The 27,781-nt window shown below is 49.2% G+C and overlaps 1 protein-coding gene across 4 annotated transcripts in view; it reads right to left on the reverse strand.

Moving 5' to 3' along the window:
• Positions 1-27,781, reverse strand: part of ITPR1 (inositol 1,4,5-trisphosphate receptor type 1) — a 159,909-nt gene that overhangs the window by 24,221 nt on the left and 107,907 nt on the right. For all 4 annotated transcript variants that reach the window (XM_041425478.1, XM_041425479.1, XM_041425477.1 and 1 more), the window contains 10 exons: positions 15,906-16,086; positions 15,070-15,323; positions 11,077-11,277; positions 9,832-9,942; positions 8,465-8,560; positions 7,879-8,001; positions 6,802-6,906; positions 5,708-5,900; positions 2,951-3,073; positions 109-284 (listed from right to left, as the gene is read on the reverse strand). In XM_041425478.1, coding sequence (XP_041281412.1) covers positions 109-284; positions 2,951-3,073; positions 5,708-5,900; positions 6,802-6,906; positions 7,879-8,001; positions 8,465-8,560; positions 9,832-9,942; positions 11,077-11,277; positions 15,070-15,323; positions 15,906-16,086 — 1,563 coding nt within the window. The remainder of the gene's footprint in view (positions 1-108; positions 285-2,950; positions 3,074-5,707; positions 5,901-6,801; positions 6,907-7,878; positions 8,002-8,464; positions 8,561-9,831; positions 9,943-11,076; positions 11,278-15,069; positions 15,324-15,905; positions 16,087-27,781) is intronic.

Raw genomic sequence — 27,781 nt, forward strand, 5'->3', positions numbered from 1 at the left:
GGAGGGAATCACTCGTCCCAGGCTATTTCTGCTCCATGTCTTCACCAGCAGGTAAGGAACCCTGACACCAGGGGCAAGAGGAGGTCAGCAAAGCCCAGTGGTTCTTACATTGAAGGCTCCCAGCAGGAAGAGGGTGGGCTGCAGGCCCACGGAGAAGATGAGGCGCAGGATGGTGGAGGCGATGAGGGCGCGGATGCCGTGGGGCTTGGGCAGGGCGATGACGATGGCCAGCGAGATGAGCATGGCCGTCCACAGCAAGCCAGACAGGTGGGGCTCCAGCGTGCCTGGGCAGAGGCAAAACACACCCATTCCTGCACCAGCAAAGCCACCAGGGCACTGCCTTTGGTGGGGCATCACCCACCCCCTTCAGCCACCCCTGGTGGCACAGCAGCAAAGCTGAGCCCACGGCCTGCAGCGGGCTTTAATTACAAACACGTTACTAAACCCTTATGCGGGTGGTAAGTGCTACAGGATCTTCATTGTGGTGTTCACACCTGAGTGCTGAGGGCCCTTTGCAGCCCCTTTTGCAGTGCCTGGGCAGGTGAGGACACTCCCTGACACTCCCCCGATGTGCTTTTGGTCAGACCCTCACACCCATTTTTGGCATCTCTTGCTATTTCTGGGTCTCTTTAGACTGTCCCCTGAGACTGGCTGCTTACACAACACCCAGCCTGTGCAGCTAAAAATACACTTCCCTGAAAGAGCCATAAAAAAGATCCAGCCCAAAACACCATTTACCCCAGGTTTATGCAGAATGTCAGACACCTCTTCCTCAAAAGATGACTTTAAAAATTTTTGCCTTCAAGCAACTGGTTCCTCAACAGACAAAAAAGCAAGATCCCCCAAATTTCACAGCACTCTGCAGCCCTTCTGCAAGCACATTCTCACAGAACTTGTGTCTGACTGGCAAGATCCTCAGCCAGGGCTTTCCCCCCTGCTCCCAAATTCAGGCAGCTTAGGAAATATTACTCTCATCTGACTACCACGAGCAGCCATTTAATCTTGTTCCAAATCACTGCAGATTAATAAAGACAGGAGAGGATGGATGGAAATTAAAAGTTAATAAGCATAAAGTTGAACAGCTGTTTTGGCTGCCTGGGGGGAGTCTGGGCTCCTGGAGCTGTCACACAGCACAAGGTGCAGAGCTGGGAATGGAGTCACTGTGTGGGAACAAGCAACAGCACGGGCAGGGACAGAGGAAATGTGCAGCAGCTTAGTTAGGAACGACTTATCTGAAATCTAAATAAGATTTATTGGGAATTCATTTGCTTTCGGGAGTTGCAGCAGCTCCCAGCAGCCCTGAAGAAACACCTGGAGTGAGGGAGGCACACGGGTGCTCCCTGAACACCCAGCAGGCAGGACAGTGCCAGGACCTCTGTGCCACTGTGCCACCTCAGGGCAGGGCCACAGGCTGCCCTCTCCTCCCAGGGACAGAGGCTGGGAGCAGGGTCCTTGTCCTGGCACACCGAGGAGCCAAGGGCGCTCACTCCTCACCCTGACCCCAGAGCTGGAGCACGGGACCCCTGCACAGCCACAGGCAGGAGGAACACACAGCCAGCAGGGAGCTCTGCCTGTCTCTGGAGTTCTCACCATTCCAGTACCCAGTTCCAGGCATCCAGTTTTGTTTCTGCTCCTCAAGTCAGAAGTTTTACAGCTTCTGCTACTGTCAGATGCTCATCAGCTGCTCAGTTCACCGTGTCTGAGCAATTCAAGACACTGACAACTTCCCCCAAACAGTCTGTTTGGAAGAGTCTTTTTTTTTTTTAAGCTAAATATAAGATACACATCTATTTATTTATTTTGCTTTTTGGATTCCAACTAGGAGAGGAAGAGGTTTTATCAAAATGTTACCTGATAACCAAAGAATTTCAAATATGTAGGGTAGGGCATCTTCAAAATGCCAAATGATCCCCCCACCAGTCTTGCAGTTTGTAATCTCAGGGAACTCATTTAACCAGCAGCTTTCCTGGCAGCCATAAATTCAGAGCTTTTAACTTGGGATCTTTGCAACCAGAGACAGAAATTCAGTTGCTCTTTGGGCTTGTTAGAACCTTCCAGCCAGGATCTGGGCTGTCCCCACTCTGGGTGTGACACTGAGGAGCAGCAGCTGCAGAAAGCAAAACTGCTCTCTTCCCCCTCTCAGGAACTCTGGAATTCGGTCTAAACCATCCCTCTGACAGGCTTTTTCAGGATGCAATCCCCCTACACACAAGGAAGAAGCTCCTAGCTAGACATCCCCATCGCTGTGCAAGTGATGCATGTGACACTGCTGAGAACATCCCTGTGGATCTCCCACCCTGCCCTGACAGGGTGCAGCCCTGGGGAGAGGCTGGAGCTGCTCAGTGCTCACTGGGCTGGCTCTGAGAGCCACCAGGGACCTGTCACTGAGCAATCCCACCGTGCCAGCCCACAGCTGGTGGCAGGAATGTGGCACTCTGCTCCCCTGGGAATGCTCTGCTCCCCACTCAGGCAGTGCTGAATGGGCTCCTCTCCCTCGTCCTCCAGGGATTCCTGCTGGTCACTGTCCCCCTGCCAAGGCAGGAGGATGTCACCCACCCCCAGCACTCACAGGCCTCCTGCAGCACCAGGAAAAGTGTGTGGAAAATGCCACTAACAAACTGCAAGCTCAAGGAAAACAACATGTTCAACATTTCACCTATTTTTAGCTCAATCCTTAATTACAGGACTTTAAACTGAAGTGAAACAGTGGAGCAATTAAAGGTGGATGTTTGTCTCAGGTAATTTTTTCCCCTAGGAAAAAGCATGGCTCTACATTTTCCTTAAAAATGCCTCAAGAAAGAGTAAGAGAGCAGCACAATTTAAAACAAGGCAATTTAAAAAGCCAAATTCTGCCCTCACTGATGTAAACAGCAGTGCACAGACACGAGTGGGGAGAGCAGAATTTGGCTCATCACACCTTATTTGCTCTTTTTAGGTTAAGCACCAGTACCTCCTCGAATCCCCTTGAATGGGTAGAAAAATGCCACGAGCAGGTTCATGAGGACAGCCAGGTTAAAGGAAATGCTGCTCCAGAAGGACATGTTCCGAGCACACCAGTACAGGAAAGGCTGAGCTGAAACAGAGAAAATTGTTTCTTTTTAATGGAGGCTTTAGTAAAAGTAAGAGGTCTCTCTATTAAAAAAATATATCACCACCAAAACAAGTTGGTTTTCAGTTTGCCCAAAAGCACAGCATCAAAAGTAGTAATATTCATGGCTTATTCTGAAGTTTATTTAATTATCCTTCATCTTGAGGGCCCTTCAAGTTTCCTAGATGGTGTTTTAAGGCAAAGGATCCCTGTTTCCAACATGGTTTAGCAGCAGCAAGAGAACAAGCTGAGAAACTGCAGAGATCAAGCGCTTGAAGCTTCCCCTAATAATATCCTTTGTACTCAGAGTCACCCCAAGAACAATTTGGAGGGGGAGAATGAGCTCCAGCCCCATTCCTCTGTGTTCTGCTGCTGCCAACAGCTCACCTGCACCACACACTGCCACCTGCAAATTCATTTTCTGCTGAGAACAGCCCAAAATTGCCCCAGAATAACCAGAGGTGAAGCTCCCTGGCCTTCCCTCTGCCCTGGGGGCAAAGGACTCAGCACATCTGCACAGAGCTCAATGTACAAGCAACAGCACATTTAAATCCTTAATGTTACCCAGAAATACTTCTCAAAAAGACTCCTAATTTTAATAATCCCTGCAGCCAGAACCAAGAGGCAGAAAGCAGAAAGATTCCTTTGCTGAAGTGGTTGTGAACCCAACAAAAGCTGCCTTGGGTAATTCCCTCTGCATCCAGGCAAAATCCCCCTGATTTCAGCTCCTGCAGGCTTACTGCACAGCAAACTGTGTCCTCCTGAAATCTAGAGTAGTGAAAAAAAACCATTAAAAATGCTCTCAAAGGGAAAGGACTGTTTTGCCCTGGTGGAAGGAGGCAGCTGGTTTAGATATCAGAGAGCAAAGAAAAAGCTCTCAGTAAAATTTAGGAACAAGCTGAAAATGCAGACTTTGGGGCTGGGTGATAATTTCATTTATTACATGCAGCAGTTCTGAGCCTTGCAGTAGCCACCACCTCTCTCCAGAAAACTCCCTCCTCTAACATCCCCAGCTAACAAATAGGTAAAGAATTGCACAATATCTGAATGTTCTCAATTTCCTTTTAACTGGAAGAATGTGCAACCAGGTTTAATTAATTTCTGTGGAATTATGTAGGGGTGAATATAAAGGTCCAGGTTTAACTTTAAACCTTCCTTTGGTGATGGACACTGACTCTGCCTGTGTAGTGCTTCTGCCTGGCTTTGGCAGCTCATTTCCATTCTTAATTAACAATTAAGAGACTTGTGGTGCTCAGATTAAGGACAGTACTGTGAGCTGAAGGGAGAGGTACATGGATCTTTATTTTAGAAGTCTTTTTGAGGGTTGAATAGACTCTAACTGGCAGCACATGAGCACACAGAGCACTGCCAGAGGTCACAGCTCCAGCACAAACTACTGAAAATGTGAGAAATAACTCTACAAATGCCAAAAATGAGAGGCCAGACAAGACCTGGCTATTAGAGACAGAATAAATGATCCCAGTTTTTTCAAGGAAAAAAAAAATTTCTCCAGTTCTGCAGGTGGATCTTGGCTAATTTGTGGTCTGCTGTTAATGATGGATGCCTTCACAGCTTGCTTGGAGACAGCCTCGAAGACAAAGTGACTCAAACAACAAAATCCAACAGAATATATGGATGCTGTTGAAGTGGCAATTTGTTTAGGATGTCACACTCCCAGATTTCTTGCAGAGCTCTCAGATTTTTGGAAGCAGTCCCACATCTGCCCCACGAGGGGGTTCCAGAGCAGAGCTGCTCTTGCACCAGGAGCTGGAGTGGAGCTGGTGCAGGGCAGGGGAGCAGCAGTGCTGTCAGATGGCTGGGGTTGAGTCCAGCAGGGAGGAGCTGCCTAATCTCACATTTCACAGGGTCACTGCTGCTCAGTCCTCAGCACTGCCCACTGAGCCTCAGCAGCAATCAGCCTCCAGCTGAACCAGAACAAATATTAAGCAAATGAACTAAAAGGTTTACTGGGGGATGTGGGGGCAACTGTGTGAATTAAAATATAATTTTGAGGGATTTCCCAGCTGCCAGTGGGAACCTCAGAGGGAAAAGCAGTGCTTGAAAGCACCTGTGTTCAGACATTTTAGCATCACAGGGATGGAAGGGACTTATCAACCTGTCAGCCAAAAAAGGAAGAATTCTGCTTTACAATTACTCAGAAATCCATCTTGAACTTGTTCTTAAGCATCTCCATCCCTAGAGATGCCCTAAGTCCACAGCACCTTTATGGCTGGAAAAGGCCTTTACAACCACCAAGTCCAACCTTGCTGCATTCCCCAGCCTTACCCCCCCTGCATCCAGCACAGCCCACTGCTCTCTTCAGCTGGGTCCTCCCTGCCTCCTCCTCATTTCAGCTACTCCTCCACACGTTTGTTCCTTCCTGCTGGATCTCAAAGAGGACGACCTGTGCTGCTCCTTCCCACTGTGCCCTGGATCCCCTCCAGAGGGTCCCTGTTGCTGCAGCATTCAGCCAGCCCTGCTGGCAGCTCCCTGGCAGGGAGCAGCTCTGGCAGCCCACCACCAAGGCTGCTGCCACACTGGGGACCAGCTGCTGCCCAGCCAAGGCTTCAAACCCCCAAAGCCCGACCTCGGCGCTCGCGTGGAGCAGCACTGACCCACCTCGCAGCTTCTTCTGCCAGTTCATCTCGTTGAAGAGGTCCTCAGACTTGAGGAAGAAGTCGTTGATCTTGCTGCCCTGCTCGTCCCTCTCCGTGGTGTAGTAGATGCGCAGCTTGGACTCCTTGGTGAGGAACTCGCAGATGCTGGGCACGGGGAACACGATCTGCTCCATGGTGCGGTCCGACCTGACAATCTGCACGGCAGCCCCGTCAGCCCTTCCACTCCTGAGTGTTTTACTGCTTGGTTTTCTGCCTGTTTCGCTCCCCATTTCAAAGCAGCAGACAGTTTTCCAAGGAACAGCAGCTTAACACAGGTTTCATTCAATTCACCTTTCAGAGCAGGTCTACGATTAGCTCCAGAACTGTAATTTCTGTGCTGTGGTCTTATCCTGGAAGCACTGGTCTTAGCTGGGATTTCCAAGGGGCCCAGAGAATCCCACATCAAAGCTGGGATGGAGTTTAGAGCAAAGTGATGGCCCAATTCAAGAAAGGTGCCAAATTTTAGCCATGGGCAAATACAAGGAATAAGTTATATCTGTATTGCTTATTAGAGTTCTGGGAAGTCACAGAACCATGCACTGGTTTGGGTTGGAAGGACCTTAAAGCCCATCCAGTGCCACCCCTGCCATGGGCAAGGCCACTTTCCAGTGTCCCAGGCTGCTCCAAGCCCTGTCCAAGCTGGCCTGGAACACTTCCAGGGGCAGAGCAACCACAGCTCCTCCAGGCAATCTCCGTATCTGTGAACATTTTACTTTTATAAAGCTCTTAGATGGCACACGAGGCCAAACTGTCATTTGAATCCAGAAAGAGTGGCAAAAAGCTATCACAAACTTTCTGGATTCAGCAACAGCACCGGCCAAAATGTAACAGAAGTGAAGCCACACTTCCTGCTGCCAAGAGAGCTCTGCTCAGCTCCATCCCCGAGCCCACACATGACAGCTCAGGAATAGCTCCCCCCTCCACTGCCAGGGAATTAAATAAATAACTCTCTCTGCATGTTCTGTATCACAGACAACAGTCCACACACAGGCAGCACCATGAATAATGAATGCCCTGGGGCTGCCCTCCCCGGGGCTCAGCCCTGGGCTTCCCTACCTCGATCTGCGCCGTGTGCTTGGCGTAGAACTCCAGCGCCTCGTCCCCCTCGATCTGACCCCCTGGCTTCAGCATGTTCTGCAGCTCTTTGTTGTGACGAGCCAACTAAAATAAAGGAATGCACAGGGAGTGGGAGACACCAGATGTCTCTCTGTGATATTAAATTTCTGATTTTTGGCATAAAAAAAGAAATAGTACGCAGTCAGCTGCTAGGAAAGGGCAAAGTTGACAGAAGGCTTGTTCTGTTCCAACCAGACACCCTGCAGCTCTATTTTGGGAGCAAGTCAGAATGATTCAAATATGTATTTCTTTAATGCCAGTGTTGTACTCCTCTTTTCCCCATCCTCTCCCACCCTTTGCCTGGAATCTTTCTGATCACACAGAAATTCACATTTGGTCTGTCCTTCTACACCACCCGGACCCAAAGGTGTGCTCATCACCCAAAGATCCAGGCAGGGACAAAGAGAAAATCTGCATCAACGGAGCAGCAGATGTACAGAGCACTGCTCCAAAAATGCTGCTGGATGCTCCAAATTCATCCTGCAGCACAGTGAGGGTCTGTCAGCTGGGATGCAGGAGGAACAAGAAGTCTCTGATGCAGTGAGAGATGTAGCACCAATATATTAAGTAGATTTAGATACAGTCTTCTCCCCTTTGGTTTTTTACCTTTCAAACACACATTGTATCAATACAGTGGCTCTGCTTGGCTCCAGCAGAGAGAATGTGGCAAGGACCAAGATTTCTGATTACACTTTAATTGATCTGAGAGCAGAACTTCTTTGGGAGAATAAAGTAACCTTTGATACAGCTGAAAAATAATACACTGCTGCTCAGTGCTGTCAAGAATTGAGCCACGTGTCCTCAGCAACTCGGTCCAGAGCCTGCCTGCTTCCCACGATAAAAGAAAATTCCCAAAATTTTCTTGTATTGCACTATTTTTGTTTCTGATTAAAATTAGGATTTGCTCGGATAACAAGAGAATGTGCAGTGAGTCCACCTCAGAGATGAGCCACGAAAACAGTTGCAGGGAAGAGCAGACTGGCTTTTCCCAGCTTGGGCCTCGTGGTGGGACTCTACCTGATGGGCCAAGATATAAATGTTGTGTCCCACGTTCCTCGGAGACGCCGCGACATCTTCCCCGTTCTCCCCATCCTCAAACTCCACCTCTCCCTGCAGATAGGCCTTCTTGATCACCTCCACCTGGACAAGGAGACAGGCAAGGAGAGGAGGCTCAGGCAAAGGGTGGGAGCTGCTGAGGGCAGCACATCCTCAGTACTCCTGTGAGTGGGAATGGAGCAGAGCAGGGACATCCCAAGGGAGCTCAGTGGATAGGTCTGGATAAAGTGAACTCAGCTTCAGCCCAGCTCACTGGCCCAACAAACTGAACCTCACGATTCCCTGAAGGTGACATGTTCCAGGCCACCCTCTGTGCACCTGCACCACGTTCAGAGCCCAGCTCCAACGCAGCCCCGAGCACTGGGACGAGTCAGTGGTGCTCGGGCTGTGCTTTGGATCTCCTGCTTGTGTTTCACCAGTCACACATGAACCAGCCCCAGAACCCTGCTAGGGCTCACTGGACAGCTCTGGGGCCACAGGGATTGTCACTTCTCTGTCTCCTGTGCAAATGAAGAGTCAGGAGCTGGGGAGGGGTGCCGGGACTCACCAGCTCCTTGGGCCTCATGTTGTAGAGGATCCTCTCCGCGTTCTCGCTGTCGTGCCTGCTCTCCATGATGGCCAGGAGCAGCTTGGAGGCGTTGTTCTGAGGGCAGGGAAAAGCAATGGAATCACTGCCAGGAGCCAAAAAATGAGGGTACCCAGCCTGAGTGGCACCACTGTGCTGCCAGAAGGGCTTCAGGGGCACGGGTCCCACAGGCAGCAGGCAGAGTGTGCCAGCCAGCCCAGGGTCTCACAGCCTCACCTCACCCAGCCCTCCCTCTCCTCTCATTGCACAACTTAACAGGGTTTTTTAGCAGTTTATTCCCCAAATCCTACTCATTGAAAGACATCAAATTAACCCCAGCCAAGGTTTAAATTTCTAAAAAGGCTGCTGTTTCATGCTCGTGTTGTTTTGTTTTGATTTAAGGATACTGCAGCATCACCACAAGCTCTGAGCTCCCAAATGGTGCAGCTCAGCTCTGCTGAAGATGCTGCTGATTAAATCAAGGGACAGCCAGGGCTGAAGACACAGATGTGCTTTGCTGCTTTTAACTGAAATCACTCTGCAGTCTGCTCACGCCAAGGAACACAGGGAGGAAATGGGAAACTACCACAAGGCACCAGACTACTTTAATACGAACAATTAAGATTAAAATCCATCATGCCTGACAATAAAACCCAATAAAAGTATTTAATTTTGAAGTATAATGCTAATCGAGTCTAAAAGCATTTTTTATTTACAATAATAAAAAACCCACATCACCCATAATAATGGTGTGAGTCGGCAACGGAAAACAAGGAGACTCTGCAGTGTCAGTCAGGGCAATAAGTCAAAAAGGAAATATTTCTCAAGCACAGGCTGAAGCAAGAGTGCTCTGGGACTGCTGTTGCTAGAGGGGAACCTGCTCCTGTGTTTTTGTGTTTTGAAACCAGCAGCAGGGCTAATTATTTCGGCATTAATATGGATGGCTATAAAGAATTGTTGATTTCATGTCAACCTATTAAACAACACCAATAAAGTGTTAGGAAAGTAGTTGCAACATGAGAAATTTCACTTGCACTGTCCACGTAAAAGCTCAGCAACAACAGAAGAGTTTTCATCAGCTTTAGATTTTTTACAGGAAGAAATTTTAGGATTCCTCAGCATATTCTGACTGCCTGCATCCCCCATCTGAGAACTGGTGGCTCCATGTCATCATTTAAAAGATGAAATACCTGTGACAAACCATCTTTGGGCACTGCCTGCAGCTCACTGATGTATATAATCTTTGGGCACTTATGAATACTGGGATATAACAAACACCCACATAATTCTAACAGTAAAATCACATTTTATCCCACTGTTAACGTGCCTCACACAGAGCATTCACTTGCCTTCAGCTCCAACACGAGGTCCATCCTCTTCTTTCCCAGAGGGTTGATGTCATTGAGAATTAATGCTGTGATGATGTCAATGCCGTTGGACTCGTGGGTAGCAATGCAGTTCTGTCCAAAGAAAAGTCATCAGGCTTCACTAATTGCCTGCACTACAAACACAGCCCGGGCTGGTGACCCCTCCAGAGTCCCCTCTGTCATCACCTCGTGGGCTGCCCGAGCTGGAAAACTCCACACAGAGCTCCAGGCAGGGCAAGAACTAAAGATTTAAGGCATTTTGTTCCAAGCTTTTCCTCTCCTCAGCCATGGTCCTACTGGAGCCCCCGGCCTCAGGAAGCACAGAGAGCCACAGCTGATAAATGAAGCATTTCCATGCCAAAGCCTGCAGGCTGGAGGAACAGTGTTTTGCTGAGATTAGGGAGAGTTTTCTTAATTATAAACGTGCCAATCAACACCTACTTCAGCGCTGTCTGCGCTGAAAGGGAATTTCCATAGCCTCCTGCCTACCCTTCAGCCCTGCTCTTGGAATGGTCTGTACCTAAAATGTACAAACAACAGCGTGCTGGCTTCAAAAACCAGAGAGAGATTCCTGTTCTGTCACTGAACTCCACACCTAGAACACCTGAAGGGCTTTATTCCACCTGATCCAGAGAGCAGAGGGACACTGACAGTTCTCCCTGGCATGCACAGACCTCACACATTCTCATGCAGAGACCAAGACAGAAGAATCACATCCCAGTCTTTCAGGACAATATTATGGTTCAATGAATAAGGAAATGGAGAGAATAAGCAGAAACTGGCACAGGGTGCCCAGAGCAGCTGTGGCTGCCCCTGGATCCCTGGCAGTGCCCAAGGCCAGGCTGGACAGGGCTTGGAGCAGCCTGGGACAGTGGAAGGTGTGCCTGGGACAGTGGGAGGTGTCCCTGCCATGGCAGGGGATGGCTTTAAGGCCCCTCCCAACCCATCCCATTCTGGGATTATATCAAGTACAGCAATTCCCCACTCTCCCTGTGCAGTCTAATGAAACAGATCTTAGCAAAGCAAAAATACTTCTACTGCTTTGAGTGCTTCAACTCCTCAGAGGGGGCCCTGAGAAAAACTCCTCATAATCAACTTGTTTTTAAAGGAAAAAATCCTCCAGCTTGGGGGGGAAATAAAGTGAGCAGTGCTGTAAGACAACAGCAGGCTGGCAGAGCTGGGGCCCAGGGAGAAGGGGGGATGCATTTCCCAACTCTGGTTCATTACCTGGTTCTCGTGGCAGGGCCCCTGGCAGTACTCAGTCAAACTTTCCAGCGTCTGGTTGATCAGGGCCACGTTTTTCTCATTTATATACAGACCCAGGAGTCCAAGTCCCCCAGTGGTGCTCCCACAGATGCAGTCCAGGAACTGCAGTGTCTCACACACCAGGTTGTAGTTTGTCTTGTTGTTCTGGCAGCGTAGGAAATTCTGTGAGGAGAGTGTCAAAGCCATGAGGGAGGGGAAAAACCATGCAAAATGCTGTTTGGCTGATAGTATTTATTAAGTCCATCCATCCCCAATTCCACTGCATGGTGGATTGCTCTGGCTCACTGTACAAGCAGTTTAAGTCTCTTTCCAGGGCTTATTTGCAACGTGCTGCTCTCCTGGAGCAGCTTGCTGGCTTCATGCTGTACAGCAGTGAACAGAGTGCATCCCTTAAGCAGAGAGATCCATTAGAGCCTGACACACCCAGCACAGAGCAGGCACTCTGGGAAGCTCTCTGCAGCCTGCAAGCTTCACTCCACCTGCTGCACTTCCCTGCCCAGCATCACTCAAGGCTCCCTCCTCCCAGACCTCTCTGGATTCCCTGGCTGGGGTCTCACAGCAGCTCCCCCTGCACAGGAGGGACCTGAGTGCACACCCTGAAGGAAGGTGCCTTAAGATGGAATTCTCTCCACTGCATTTCTTTCCACATAATTATTGTGATTTCTGCTTGAAGCTGCTGATTAGGAGCAGCTCCTCTAATGAAAAGCCAGATTTGCCACTGTGGATGTAACAGCTTTCTACTCTCCTATATTCCAAATAAAGGAAAGCACCAAACCCACCCAAAACTGAAGGACAACTAATGAAAACCAATCTCCCAGTGACTCAGATGCTGTTTGCCAGTGCATTCCCAGCAGTGCTGCAAAGATTAGCAGCCACTACCACTTGCTTTTCCTTCAAGTTTCAGCAGGAAAACTCTTATTTAGCTTAATTCTAACAGGTAACAGCAATTCCAGGGTGAAAAAGCCCTCAGAGGAACAGGAGCCATGGAGTATGGAAGCAGCAGGGTCTTTCCTGCCAGCCCAGAGAGCAGCACTGGTCCCTGGCTGTCTCTGCCTGAGTCAGACTAATGAGTCTTTTAAGGCAAACAGAGAGAGAAATTGCAGATTCAATGGAAGGCAAAGCTAAAAAAGGAAAAACGCTGTCTATGAATGCAGACTAAAGGTGACAGTGATTCAGCACATTTCAGCTGATTGCTCATTTAGTATCTGACTTCTGATTAACTTGTCAGAATGTAATAAAGGTTGATCCTACAGAAATTGGAGCTCGTGTCTTCCCTCCAGAAAAAAAAGCAAAATTAAAGGATAATACCCACAGTGAGGAAGTAAAAATGCTCCCTGACTGCAGCACAGCATTTATTCTGATTGCAGCTAAGCTTGTACCTGAGCTGCCTGATCCACAGTCAGCAAGGAGAGAAGAGGAATGAGGCACAAGAGGCAGGAGGACATTGTTAGGCTGAAACAAGGGGAAGGAAAAAATTGTAGAAAACAAACCCCTGCTGCACTGTGAGAAACTGCCCCAGGGAGTGTCTGCTGCTGTCTCAGCCAGGACAGAGTGAACTCTTCATTTTCAGAGCAGGCTATGCAGTGGGAACACAGCTCTGCAGTGCTGAATGTGCCACCCCACTGCTCCCCGTGGGAATGACCCCGAGGTGTGCAGACCCTGCACCAGAACCAGCAGCCACAGGCAGGTCCAGCTGGAACACGTGGGAATAATCTACCCGCTCATCCCAGCCCTGCATTCATTTGGAGAGGGTACTGCAGCTCCTGCAGCCCCATGCAGGGCTGTGGAACAGCATCCAGTGGAGCAAACTGGGGGTGTATCTGGGGAGGGAAGGGCTGTCTGATGCAGAGGGCACAGCACTGCAGCTGCCCGAGCACCCAGAGACCTCCTCCTCCTCTGCACAGCAGCTCCTCCAGCATGACTGGCACTGCCCTGTGTTTGCCCATCAGCTCCCACAGCTGCCAACAGCCTGGAAAGGCTCAGGGTGCCCAGCACACACCTGCACCAAGCAGGTGATCCTAACTCCTTGTTCAAATATAATTCTGGGAGCCACTCAGCTTCCTGGAGAGCCCTGCCCTGGTACTTCAGGCAGCGAGTCCTCTGGCACTACTGCAGGAAGCTCAGTTACGTGTACCAGCTGCACACACCAAGATTTTGGAGGATCAGACACTTCTGCCTTCCCTTTGGGGCTGAGGGAGAAGGACAAACCTCGAGGCAGGCGGGCAAAAAGAGGATTACACTGGAAAAGCTGTTCTACCTTTTTTGTTGTTGTTGGTGTTACAAGAAGAAATCCCTTTTTCTCTCAGAGCCGACTACAACTACCTGCTGTTTGGGAAAAGGAATTGTTCAGGACAGGGAGGAGCTCAGGCCAAGTTTCTGCACTGGCTGCAATCCAAGTGTGCTCCTATAGCTGCGGGTGCCTCGCCAAAGGCAGCAGCGGATCCTGCGCGTGCGGTTTGGAACCGCGCCACGGGAACGGCACCGCCAGCGGCAGGAAAATCCTCTGACAAAACACACATCAAAGGGCTCTTTTTCTTCAAAATGAGAGAAAGGCTGATGTATGTAACCTGGGCACTCAGAGATGCTCCCAGAAGGTTTCCATGCAGCTGGGATCCCACGTGCTGCCGGGGCATTCCCGCTCAGGGGAAGCGGTTTGGCAGCTCTGCAAAGCTCTCACGCAGGGTCCCACGCTCCTGCCGGCCAGGGAACAATGGGCAATCACGGCAATTATTGCTCTTTCTGAGGGCATTTAGCACATTGTACAGCACCTCTCCAGCTCCTCCATCCCAGCTCGGCAGCAGTGAACAAAAATCATCTGAATTGCAGCCCCTTTGTAAGGGGGAACCTGCTCTGGGCTCCCTGGAATTCTACAAACACGTCCCAGGGCAGCACAGGACACCGAGGCTGCCAGGACCTTTGGACACTGCCAACTCCAACCCCTGTCACGAGGCAGCTGGAGCAGAGCCTGGCCCGTCCTCTCCACGTCCCCCATCAGGTGTTTGCACACATGGGCAGAGATCCTGAGCCTTCTCCTCTCCAGCCTGACTTCTCCCAGCTCCCCTGCCTCTCCTTGCCCATCAGATGCTCCAGTCCCATGGTCATCTCTGGGACTCCCTGCTGGACTCGGGAACCCAGGACTGGAGTCAGAATTCCACACAGAGCCTGGGGCATCCAGCTTGTTTAGGTGCACATCCAGCTTGTTTAGATGCTTCCCACCCCGATCCTCCACCAAGGGTAAGACTCCCTTGCTCCACACCTTGCCAGGGTCTCAGGGATGTAGGGTTGGTGAAGGCCAGTCCTACCAGTAAGGGGCAAACTGAAGGTGGCACTGAGCTCCCCGACCTTGTCCATGTCTTCTGTCACCAGGGGCTGTCCCCATCTCTGCCTATCTCCTCCTGTGTGGATACAACCTTGAAATCCTTCTCATTGTCCTTCATGTCCCTCAGCAGATTCATCTCCGGCTGAGGTTTTCCTGACACCTTCACCACGTGTTCAACTCTAGCTAGGCACATGAACAGATCCAAGAAAATCCAGGAGAGCCTGGTTACTGGAAAGTTAAGCTTTGAAGGCTGCTGGAACCAAAGTCCCAATGCCTTCTTCATTTTCCTACATGATTTTTCTTTATTTCTTTCCCTCCGCTCTCAAAAACAAATCTGTAACTTCAGAGTACAACACCTGCTTGCTTTCAACACATTTCACACTTTTTAAAAGCCCCAAGAAGTGCTGATCCCACCACTTTTAATGTATGTACCCTTTCAAAGACCAAAGGATAACTGGATTTGCTCGTATCAGCCCAGCAAGGTATAAATACTTTTTTTTTGGATTAATGTCAAGACCAAAGAGAATAATTGGTCACGTAATCCATTTAAAAAAGGTCTGGGATTAGGGATAATGTTGTGGCAGCAGTGAGAGCACAAGGCACCCTGAGCACAGCTGCCCGGAGCCAGGCGGTACCTGCAAGTCCCGGTTGTGGTTCTCACAGAGCAGCTGCAGGAAGCGCAGGATGGGCTGCATGATGGAGATGACAGCACTCATCTCCAGCTCATCTTTGCTCTTGTCTGCTGCAGCCTGGGCTCCCTCCCCTGCCGAGTAGTGCTCCTCGGGGTCGGCCTCTCTCCGGTAGGTGTTGTACGCCTTGCGCGTGGCCGCGGACGCCTCCAGCAGCTGGTCCCGCACCTCCTCCGTGATCTGGGTCATGGGCTCCCTCACTGCAACACACCACGACACATCTTCCTTAGGGAAGCTGGATAAGGAGGGCCAGGAAATCTGTCCACACGGTCCCCTGGCAGCTTCACCCGCAGGCCCAGCTGTTGAGCAGCAGCTCTTTGGTGAGTACGTTTAGTGTAGGAGAAGGGCTCGCGCCACACTCTGCACCTCAGACACCAACCACAGCAGGGTTACAAACCTGGGGATTAATTGGTTAGGGCACACACATCTAGCACGAGCAGGAGTTATGGTAAAAGGACCTGCTTCAGAACAAAATTAGGGTTTCTTCACTTATTGTTAGAGAAGGCACTGACCACAACCCACAGCCCGGGGTTGTTCCTATGGATCAGATTTGGGCAGCTTGTCACGAGACAAGGCAGCAGAGTCTCAGCTCAGAAAGACTTCTCCTCATTTCAATAGCACAACCTCACAAATGGATGAAGAGGGGATGAAGCTCTCGAAATCCTGAGCCAGGGCACCACTGATCTCTGAACTTTGCTCTGTGGGATCAGAGATCAGAGCATTATTGCATCAATTGAAATGAGTTCAAAACACACTCCCTGTCACTTCAGAAAGGGAATTACCTCTTTTCCTGTTGGGGACATCTCTGTCCGAGTCTTCATCTTTCTTTTTGTTTCCTAAGTCACTGGTGTTGACTGTGACAGTTGCCTTGATTTCTTGCTGTGCCACTTTCATGCGGTCATAAAAAACCTTAAAGAACTTCTCAGATTTCTTATCTTCCGTCAGTCGGCAGAAGAAGGAATGCTACAAGAGAAAAGGAACAGCATCTGTAGCCCCACACACAGGTCTGAATCCAGACAATTCCACCTTTCTGCACTGTGTGGTATCCTGCAGGACTGGGAGCTTCATTAGCTGTCAGTAAGCTGAAACTTACAGCTTATTGTGGGGCAGCTCCCAGTGTCTCAGCTTGGTTAAATCCCTCATTAACAACTTCAAATGCAGGTTTAAAGAAAAGTGAGGGCAATAAATCACACCAGCCTGATACAATTGGGCAGCACACCTCACTCTCAACAAGGGAGATAAGGTAAGTACCAGGAATTAAAGTAAGGAGAAGGGAATTCCCTATAATTTGATTATCAGTGCAGAAACAAATGGTTATGGGCAAAAAATAGAAGAACTGTCCTGCCTTCCCACCCTCAAATCCAAGGGACTGTGACTCACAACACGCAAAAGCCAATGTTAATCACAGTCCAAAAATGTACAAACAAGGCGATGCCATGAGGGACATCTCGTGCTGAGTTTCCCCTGCCCTGCCTGCAGCAGGCTCCTTAAAACTCCTTTTAGTTCCCACTCCAATGACAGAAAAACTCAAAGCACTGAGTACTTTTAAGAAGGTTTATTACTCTTCTTCTGCACATATGTGCACAGAGACAGAAAGTTCTCCCTAAAATCGAGGAGAATACAAATCATGCACAGGTCAAGAAGGAGCCAACACAGTGAGTGATCAGACAACTCTTGATGAAACCAATATGCTGTTACATAAATCAGGACCAGAGCTTAAACACGACTGAAGGATGAACTTGTAAGTGGGTCACCTTATGCAGAGCATTATGAAATTAGTTAGCATTCTGCAGCGGCTCGCCATCCAACAGCTTTACATGATGAATAGGAATGAAGGCTGATTTATTGAAAAAACAAATTAAAATGGGAACAGCAATATATCCTGCCCGCTCTGCTGTGGAGCACACGGGGCCGTGGCTGCTGCTGCCTTTGATCACTCCAGCAGCTGCACGGAGAACACTCGGAGTGACTTTGAACACTCCCAGAGCTGAGCCTTTGATTACTGCCAGAGCAGGAGTGTGGCTATTTAAAGAACGTGGTCAATATTCAGGAGATATCCCTCCCAGCACGGCAATACCTCCCACCTGCCCTTAGCACTCAGGTAAACTCTGAAGATTGTGGTTATTTCTGGTGATTAACAGAGAGGAGGGAAAGGAGAACAACTCAGGACAGACATCCCAAACCCAGTCACAGCAGTACCCCCTCCTGACACACAGCCAGAGTCCAGCAAAGCAGAGCTGCCAGAGCACTGCAGGACATGCCCTCTGCCCAAACACTGCTGGGCCTGTGATGTGCCCAGGGTGATCTGGGTGCCCAGCTGACTTATTAGTGTTGGTACAGTAAAAATAAAATATCCAATCCAAGACTTTCTATCAACAATTTGAATGTTTTCTCATCATGTTGTCCCATGAGGGCTGACTTAGATTAGGTACATTCAAGGAATTCTTCCCTGTGAAGGGGGCGAGGCTGACCAACACCCCCTCAACAACTGGGGGGTTGAGGCAGCCAAGCCTGAACTAACTCTGTGACTTGGTGGCTACAAGGGCAGAGAGAGGAAGAGTTTGTAACCAAGGAGCATCTTGGAAATTTCACTCTACAAAGACTTCAAACAGTAACAACAACAATAATTTACAGATAGACCAGCAGAAACCACAGGCTCTAGAAAGGCCAAACACTTTCCAAAAAATTTGGTTGTCAGGCAGCGATGGCCATGACCTGGGTGCTTGTATCCAAGGAGCACCTTGGAAATTTCACTCTACAAAGACTACAAACAGTAACAACAACAATAATAATTTACAGATAGACCAGCAGAAACCACAGGCTCTAGAAAGGCCAAACACTTTCCAAAAAATTTGGTTGTCAGGCAGCGATGGCCATGACCTGGGTGCCACATCTGCAGAGCCCAGACAGGAGGAATTCCCCTGTGATGAAGCTGTGCTGAAGGAAAAGCCTTTTTCTAATGAACCACACTAAAGAAATACCTTCTATGAGAGTAATTACTTCTTGCTGACAGACTTGATTTTTGTCATCTTTTCAAGCTTCTTAACTGAGTTTCCACTGCACTTCAGAGAAAAAAAAACCCCAAATGAAAGGAGCATTTCCAGTAAAGCTTTTTGTGCATGCTGTGCATACACTGAAGGGGTGTCACCAAATGATTGTTTCAGTTTAGGTCAGGATGCCTAACACCTTCACACATATGAATCAACCACATGCCAGCTCCCAAAGATACTGTATTTTAAGAGGTGTGATCTTGCAAGTTGCGCTTGAGCAGGTAACGGGTGGTGATAATTATGACAGAAATCCTAAAATCTTATTTACAGATATAGCCTCCAAGCAGAAAGTGGAGAAATCTCCCTTTTTAAAACGGAAATCGAGTGGCCATTTTAGAGCACCGTCTGCTGGGGTCCTGGCTTGTGTACAGACACCATGGAACCACGGGCTGCTGAAAGAGCAAGCGTGGAGGAACAGCCATCCTCCACACTCCTGTGGGATTTTGAGGAATGGAGCTTGAAGCATAGCCCTGACACTGCAGCATGTGACACCAGCCATCCCTGAGGATCCACTCACCATCACACTGGGGTCTGGGAGCTCCTAAAAACCTGCTGCAGGCAGGGAGCTGCGTCCCATAAGGAACCAGGAGGGGCTGTGTCTGGCTTTCCCAGCAGGGAAAAGCTGTCTGAGAGCTCCATCTGGTACTGGAGACATGGGCAGTGAAGGCCAGAGAGGGATTTGTGACAAAGGCACGAAGGGACAGGACAAGGGGAATGGCTTCCCATTGCCAGAGGGCAGGGATGGATGGGATTTTGGGTAGAAATTATTCTCTGGGAGGGTGGGCAGGTCCTGGCACAGGGTGCCCAGAGCAGCTGGGGCTGCCCCTGGATCCCTGGAAGTGCCCAAGGCCAGGCTGGAGCACTCTGGGCTATTGGAAGGTGTCCCTGCCATGGCAGGGATTTGGAAGTAGATGATATTTAAAGTCCCTTCCAAAGCAAAGCATTCTGGCATTCACAGAAACTGCATTTTATTTCAGCCTTGCACTGTTAATGTCTGTTAAGTCATCACCCCTGCACAGAGCCATGGCAGGGCCACAGCAGCCTGGGAGCTTTGCTCCATGGACTCAGGCTCAGCAAAGAGCTTTTCAAGTGTCCCAGGGAAGCCCAGGTGATCTCCAGAGCACAGCAGCCTCCTGAGCACAGGAACCACGGCCCAGATAATGGGATGGTAATTAATGACACAGCCTCAGAAGGAAACACAGACCCACCCCACATGAAAAGAGTGTCTGACAGGACAGACACCCACTGTGAGCAAGGACATCACCACAGAGCCCTCCATCATTTCTAAGGAGGGAGCAACCACCTCCTGCACACATGCACTGTTCCAAGGGGATGGAAGGAGAACCCAGCACATCTGCAAAGCAGCCACACCACTGCTCCTCCTGACATCCAGATTAGAGCACCACAGAGCAGATCAACTGATAACACCAGCTACCAGGAAAGCTGTGGAATACCTTTCCTCTCCATCACCCAACTCTGTTCCTAAGGGATTCCAGCCAGAAGCCTCATGCACAGCAGGACCTCCCCCTTCCACCTCTGCCCCTCCAGTGCATCCCCTCTGGATGGATGGGATCATCAGCAGGAGGTCAGGAAGTAAACCCCACCATCACCTACGACTTTATCTCCTGGTGCACAGCACAAGTGGCAGAAGAAGAGGTGCAAATCCAGAGATGGATTTCTCTGGAAAAGAAACCAAAGGCCAAGTTCCAGCTGCAAGACCTTGACCTGCTACAGCCCTGCCCACCCTGGAGCAGCAGCAGCCCCTCGAGCTCCCTCACTGACCCTGTGTTTCATGTGTTCTCTTGAGAAAAGAATCCTGTCTTTCTTGAGCAAGTGTCAGAGATGATGAACTACATCTCTCTATGGTCTGTTCCAGTGGTGAACAACTGTTAGAAACATGTGGTTAAGCTCTTTTTTATGTCACTAACTTCCAGTCACTGATGTTTTCTTAAGTCTGTGTCTCTTCTGTAGTTATTCCCAGGAACCTGGTCTCCTCTTCCCTTCTGACTATTTACATATGCTGTGAAATGTTTACCTAACTGAAAACACCATTTTTGCTTGCTGACTTTTTATTGATCATTAATATCATTTTCTGTGGTGGGTATTTTTTGGCATGTTCTTAAATATTGCAAATCATTAACAAGCTGGATTGTAGAATCACATTAAAAAAAATAAATCACCAAAGAATGGGCACATCTCCTGGCATTAACATTTAATTCTAAGACCTTTGACATATTTAATATATAAAATTTCTAATGATGAGTGGAAGAGAAGCTCAGCTAACTCCCCAGCAGTTCAGGGGGGCAGGATTATGGAGGCAGGATAACCACAGGGCAGGGACAAATGCTCCTTAACCTGTCTTTCATACCAGCAGTCAGTAACAAATTGGATTTTAGCCAGCAGAACTGACATCTGTCCTGTGGAGAGTGAAACCATACAGCACTGCAGTCTGGTACCTTTGTGTAAGGTGCACAGAGGACACACCCAGGTAAGTAATCCACTCTAAATGTAACTAATCCACAGTAAATTTAATGATGAGCGAGCTTGTGCCCAGTGTAGGATTGTTAAACGGAAAAAAAACCCCAGGCAGCAGCTGAAGGCAGCTGATTTCTAGCTCCTGCCTCTGAAAGCCTCGCCAGTTTGGGCTGTGTGTGCTGCCCCCCTTACTGGGAACACCTTTCCCTACCCTGTCACTGGGAACACCTTTCCCTACCCAAGTCACGACTGCTCTGCCAGCCAAGAGAAGGAACAACGCTCGGATTGTTTCTCGCGGAGCAGCTTGACTTTCCACCGCAGACTCCCTCCAGGCTGGGCTGTCTGGCTGATCCCCGGAGAAGCAGCAGCACAAGGCAGCAGTCTAAGCAAAGGCCTGGGCTCCAGCAGGCTCTGCTCAGCTGTGTTTGCTCCCCACGAGGGGTGGCCTGGCCTGAGGCAGCCTTGGCTGCAGGAGCCACCCCGAGCTCGCTGTCAGCCCACGGAGCGTTCCCGGGGCCGCACCCTCCCTGCGATGTTTCATCAGCCACCGAGCCCTGCCAGACCATCCCAACGCATCCCAAAGAATTCCCCAGCAAAACAAGCTTCTGATTACCAAGAAACCAGGGAAAGCAAAGCCCCAGCAAACTCCTCAGCAATCAAAGCTAACTGCTTTGACTGTCGTCTGCTTCCCCGTTTCCCTAATGCCAGTGAGCAGAAAACACCCCGGGAACCTGGCGAGCCAGGGAGATTGCAGAGAGGAAAGTCCCTCCAGAAGGAGGAGAAAGCTCAGTGATCTGGCTTCAACTCAGGACATTTTATTCCAACACGAGAGAGAAATCATTGCAGGGACCTCAGCTCGCTCGGGTTATCCAGCCAGGCTGCCAGCACGAACTAATGCAAAACTTGTGTGCTACTTCATCTCTGCAGGAAGTTTGCCACCCCCAGACGACTTCTTAGAGCTGGACTACTTCAAACAAGCCACATTTTAAGGGGAACTGCACTAACACAAGCACTGAATTAAGCACAAGTGCCAACCTTCTACATTCTGCCTAAACATATTGCGAGGGCTTCCAATGCAGAGAATTCCAGCCTAACTCTGCCTTCGGTCCCTCCTCATTTATTTATTTTAAATATCACTAATCTCTCTCTCTCTCAATCTCTCGTACGTCCTGGCTCGCTGGAGATCCATCACTTTGGGCATGAGTGATGGATATCATTAGTCTTGCATAGCTTAAGGAAATGGCAGCTGAAATATTTCACACTGAACATACTTCACAGTTTGAAATAAACCCATAAGGAAAATCTGCCAGAACACCTCAATTGCCTGGTTTTTTTTGCAAACTGTAAAATAAACTTTGTCCTGAAAGCATAAGGAGGACTTCCCAGCTCTATTTTCCACAAATAAGACAAACTCTCCCTGCACAGCTCTGCTCTTTGCTGGGTGTTCTGCCCATTTATAGGAGAATGTTTTTTGGGGGGTGATGAGTGCACAGAGCCTGACTTGTGGAAATGCTTGCCTGTCCCAACCAGCTTTAAATGAGACCAGCAGCACAACCAGACCAGGAAGAGCCCTTGTATCCCACACATTCTCCTACTGCAACACCCAAAATCTTGATGCAACTTGAAGTAACTTCACAGAAGCAAGCAAGAACAAACCTCACACAGAGACAGTTCCTTCACACCCTTCCAGAGCCAGCCCTTGGAAGGATGAGGTGACACTGGTGGAGGCACAGTGGGGGAACCACAGGCACAAACAGCACTGTGGGGCCTGGGCTCACAGATGGCCTCGGGAGCTTGGGAGACTCAGGGTCTGCCCTGCTGTCAGCACAGAGCTGATTTGGGTTCCTCCTGCATCCCTGTGAGAACACACAGTGCTGGGTCACTCAGCTCAGCCATGGCAGGAAGATGGAGCCCACATGCCATGACAGAACCAGGATCCCATATCCCATGGCAGGAGCAGGAATCCCATACCCATAGCAGGAGCAGGGAGCCCATATCCCATGGCAAAATCATGGAGCCCATATCCCATGGCAAAATCATGGAGCCCATATTCCATGGCAGGAGTACAGATCCCATATCCCATGGCAGAATCATGGAGCCCATATCTCATGGCAAAATCATGGAGCCCATATTCCATGGCAGGAGTACGGATCCCATATGCCATGGCAGGAAGATAGAACCCATTCCCCATGGCAGAATCATGGAGCTCATATCCCATGGCAAACTCATGGAGCCCATATCCCATGGCAGGAAGATGGAGCCCATATGCCATGGCAGGAGTACAGATCCCATATCCCATGGCAGGAGTACAGATCCCATATCCCATGGCAGAATCATGGAGCCCATTCCCCACTGAACCAGCAAGTGCAGCGTAGGTGTGAGAAACAAGGAAGTCTGCAGACTCCCCAAAAGAAAAAAAAAAAAAGTGTAAGATCTCCTTGAGAGACAGAGGAATTAAAGAAAACCATAGCAACAAGTCAGTCCACCTACCCAAACCACCCACCCACCACCAGTTTCATTTGCTGACGCACTTCAAAAACAAGCTGGCTCCTACCCGCTCTGGAAGGTGAGCAAGCCCTGAGAGCTCATTAAATTCCCTTCTCAGCTACTCTTGTGTGCCTGCAGCTAGTGAGCAAGTGGGATATAAATAGAAGTTATATAACAGCGCTTTGTTGATTCCTGTGCTTACCAAAAAAAAAGGCAGCATGACCTTGTTTTGCTGAATAGCTTTGCCTCTGCCTGCTCCGGGAGGACTTTAATCCTGCTAGGGATCATCTTGAAAGTTTATGTTGGACCTGGATCCCATGGAGAGGAATTGGGAGAATTACTGATTTACCTCCCTGCTCACTCCTTGCAGGACCAGGATCCCAGTGGAATGCTGAGAGGATTGCCACACAGGAGGTGGTACCCAACCAGGAACACCTCGAGGCCACCAAGGCACAGCTGAACCCTGAGGTAGAGCCTCTTCTCCTTTTTTTTTATCACCTACACTGCTCAACCACACAGATGGGCACCTCAGAATCCAGCAGGAAACTTCCCTTTGGGAAAAAAGACTGGAGGATGCTCTGCTCCAGGAATACTGATGGCTCAAACACACCTCAGGAAGCAGCAGGAGCTGCAGCTCAGGAGCAAAGACAAGGTGCTATTCGTTACCATCTCACCTCAGCCAGCCTCAGTCTCACCTGGGCATCCCTGGGCCCTGAATGAAAACAGAATCTCCCCTGCAGGAAGGACTCCTCACACTGCATTATCAGGGGGGCTGGGTTGTTTTGAACGTGGTGGTAGCCAACAGCTGAGGGACAATGAGACTTCACTATGCTAAATGCATCAAAAGATACAAGAAGAAGATGCCCTTTCAGAAAAGAACAAGATCTCTGCCCACAGTTGATGATGCAGGTCCTTATCAATGTTTTTTACAATGTCATGTTCATGACATACTCAGAATTAAAAAAAAAAAAAAGAAAAAAAGGTGCATTTTACCTTGAGGAAAAATGCCCTCTCAGAAAAGAACAAGATCTCTGCCCACAGTTGATGATGCAGGTCCTTATCAATGTTTTTTACAATGTCATGTTCATGACATACTCAGAATTAAAAAAAAAAAAAAGAAAAAAAGGTGCATTTTACCTTGAGGAAAACAGTGAGAAACCAGTGAAAGACACAGGCAGGTGACTGTTTAACACGTGCCAAGAGATTGCTGCTTGTGCACTGGTTTCCTAAACAGGTACCATTAAAACAATGCAAAAAGAGATAGAACATCCTGTATCACAGAATTCTGTCTGTTAGAAACAAACAGAAAATGTAAGACTTCTTTTACCAATGATCAAAAATTTTCAAGTGCTATTTACAGAAGTTTAGTGACCCAAAGACATTCTTGCCTCTGCAGCCTTTGCCATTGCATACAATTGTCTGTGCTCACTGATATCTATGACTGCTGCAAATCTTGCAAGAAATAAATCTGATTTTAAGAGTCCAAACCACAAATTAAAGCACTATTGTGTCACTAAGCCAACATTTTACCCCACCAGTACTCCTGTAATGTTTTGCAGAGTTTTCCCCCCATTCTGCAGGGCAGTTGCAGCCACATAAAAAAAGAAACAAAGTGTTCCTGCAACCAAATAGGACATTTTGGTCACAGTATTTCACAGCCAGTGCTACAATGAGTTCAAGAACATAAATTCATCTTGAAGACTCTGCTCTCTCAATCCCAAGGGCTGTGGCTGACCAGCACCAGTGGCTGGTACCCCCCAGCTCTGGGCTTCCCTGGATCCCCCAAGTGCCAGAAACACAAAGAACTGCATAGCTCTGGATTCAATTCCTTTTGTGCATCAATCCTGCAATTATGTAATAACCATCAATCATCTCTGGACAGTCAGAGAAAAGGAGACCACAATTCACTCTGGTGGAGTTTCCTCACTGGTGGCAAAACATGAGGACAAATGTCGAGAAACGTCAACTGAGTCCAAGTGTGGAGCAAGACTGGCTTGGGATGGGAGAACTGTGTGTGAGTCCAGGCCAGAATTCCCTACCAAACCTGACTGATGAGGAGCTGGCTGCTGAGATTTCTGTACCCATGGCACCTGTGCCAGGGACAGCACAGCCACAGCCCCCAGCCCCAGGGGGCACTCAAGGGAGGACACAGGGATCCTCTGGGGAGGCTCAACGAGCTCTGGGAGTTGAAACAGTTCAAAGCCTCAAGCTTTTTGCACTGCCACATCTCAAAGGAGCCTCACACACCCCGGTGAGCTCCAAGCCACCATTCCATAGAGCACTGATTCACCCCTGTCATGCTGTGATGGAGGCACAACTCTCCAGTTCATCACCACCAGTTTATTGGTGATGTCTCGAGCCAGAGTGGCCCCTGGTCCTCACCCCACTCTCAGCTGCTTGGGGACAGAGGCTGTGCAGCACATCCCACCATCATCCTCTGCAAAGAGCAGCAACTTTGCTCAGATGCCTTAAAACCAGGAGCAAATCCCACTTCCTGAAAAAAATCAGCTTTTCCTTGTGTGCCAGCTCCCACCACCCCATCCTCTGTGACTGCAGCCCGCCTAGGGGACAGCAGTGGACAAAGGGGAACTGAGGCACCAGCACTCTCCCAAGTGGCAGAGGTGCATTGTGTCACCTTGGGGCAGCACTTCAAAGCTGCCTGGAACCACCAATGTCATCAACCTCATTTTACCTTCCCCTGCTGGAAGCACCAACATGTGCGTGTGGGTAATTTGTCACGCAAGCTGACTTTGGAGAAGATCCCTAATTAAGGGAGCAGAGTCTCCATGGAGAGGTGTTATGTAAGGGACTTTACTTGCCATTAACTTCCACCGACCGAGGAAAGCCGAAACTCGGAGGTGAGGCAGAGTAACGGCACACGGAATTTTTGTTCAGCAGATGAGAGACGAGCGCTGCAGGACGAGTCCTCAGCAATTTCCTGCACTGTCACTCACTCTCTGTACCAGAGGAGAGCCTGGCCCTGCTGCCATGTGTGTGGGCAGGCACTGAGCACCCATCCCTTCCCAAGGAGACACATGCCCACGAGCACCAGCGGCAGCAGAGCATTCCTTGCTCTGGAGAAGGGAGCCCAGGACAGCAGCCAGGCACTGGCACTGGGGGAGCAGGGCAGGCTCAGCCCTCACCTCTGGAGCAGAGCGTGGGGCACCCCCAGGGCTGCTCAGAAGCGCTGAGCCAGCGCTCCCCAGGGGGATGCTCAGGGTTATATAAATTAATAAAGGGGTTGATGTAATTTGCAGCTCAGTGAGTCGCAGCATTTGTCAAGTTAATTTGTTGTCTGGGGCTGACCCCGTGGTTCCACCTCTGCTTCTGTCTCTGTGCAAACGAGGGCAGGCTTCCCACTGAAACCCAGGGCTCCTGCTGAGCCGGAGTGACAGCCACCACGAGGTCACCACCATCCTGCTCCCAAAGAACCTGATAGTGTTTCTAAGTTAATTCCAAAAGCTAAAGCCCAGAAAGTTTCCACCCAGAGAGCTGGAAGCGGGCAAAGACCTTCCCAGAAGAGCTAATTTGCCACATTCACATTCACCCCTGCAGCAAAACACGGAGCAGCGTGGGATTCAGGGTGCCACACACCACCAGCTCAGCCTCCTTCCTGAGGTGAACCAGGAGCCTTTTCTCTTGTCCTGCTTCTCCCCCACATTCATTTTCTTAACAATACAATAAAAATCCCTCCTACCAATTACAATAAGGAACGTTTGGAGATTTGCTTTTCTGCTGGAGTTGGCAACCACCTACTTTGCCTACCCTTAATTTTGGCCCTGCCTGCACCTAATGAAACAGCAACACCTATTGCAGTTATCCCTTCCCAGCATCATGGGGATCTGTTCTCCCACTGAAGCTCATGGGAGTTACCTGGGAACTCCCATTATTAACCATATTACAATCATCATGTGCAAGTTCCTGTGTGTTGGTACAAACCTTCTGCTGCACTCCAGGCGGAACCGATTTCCCGTGTGAAAACCTGGAGTTAAGAAAATGCCATGCAAGGGTGACACATTTCTGGCTTTGCTGCCAAAGAGCCTTTTTTACATAACCTGTCCCTATCCCACCACTTTCCTCTTCTCAAAGCCCTGTAGATAGAGGCATTTGAAGTTCAGTAGAAATTATTCAAACTGAGCACAGAACAAACTTGTTTGGAGCACTATCAATCAAAAGCTGCTAATAATAACAAAAAAAATTGTTAAATGAAGATAAACTCTGTTAGACCTCAAAGACAAAGCTGGCTGCTTTGGCTAGGTCAACTTTCCCAATGACAAATGCATCTGATGCAAAATGAACACAGTTATTAGTCCAGAAACTGGGGATGACTCTTCCACTGGCACTTACTGGAAACTGCAGAAGAAATGCAGAAAATCCACTCTGCAGGTTGCAGAGGTTGCCAGGCCCTACCTACCCACTCTGCAAAACTTATCAAAGAACATTAGAGAAAGACTGGGATAAAACACAAGGAAAGTATCAGGCTAATTTTCCCAAGTGCATCTTGTTTCCATAAGCAGCCAAATTTTGCAGCGTGTTTTGTAAAAATGAATTCTTGCTAAGGGGAGACCATCACTTTGCTGCACTCAGTAAATCTTCACTGTGTCACAGCCAAAGGCTGCTGCACAAAAGCAATCAGCTCTGCTCTC

Source organism: Onychostruthus taczanowskii, unplaced genomic scaffold, assembly GCF_017590055.1.
Source record: "Onychostruthus taczanowskii isolate IOZ18803 unplaced genomic scaffold, ASM1759005v1 scaffold9, whole genome shotgun sequence".
Lineage (NCBI taxonomy): Eukaryota > Metazoa > Chordata > Aves > Passeriformes > Passeridae > Onychostruthus > Onychostruthus taczanowskii.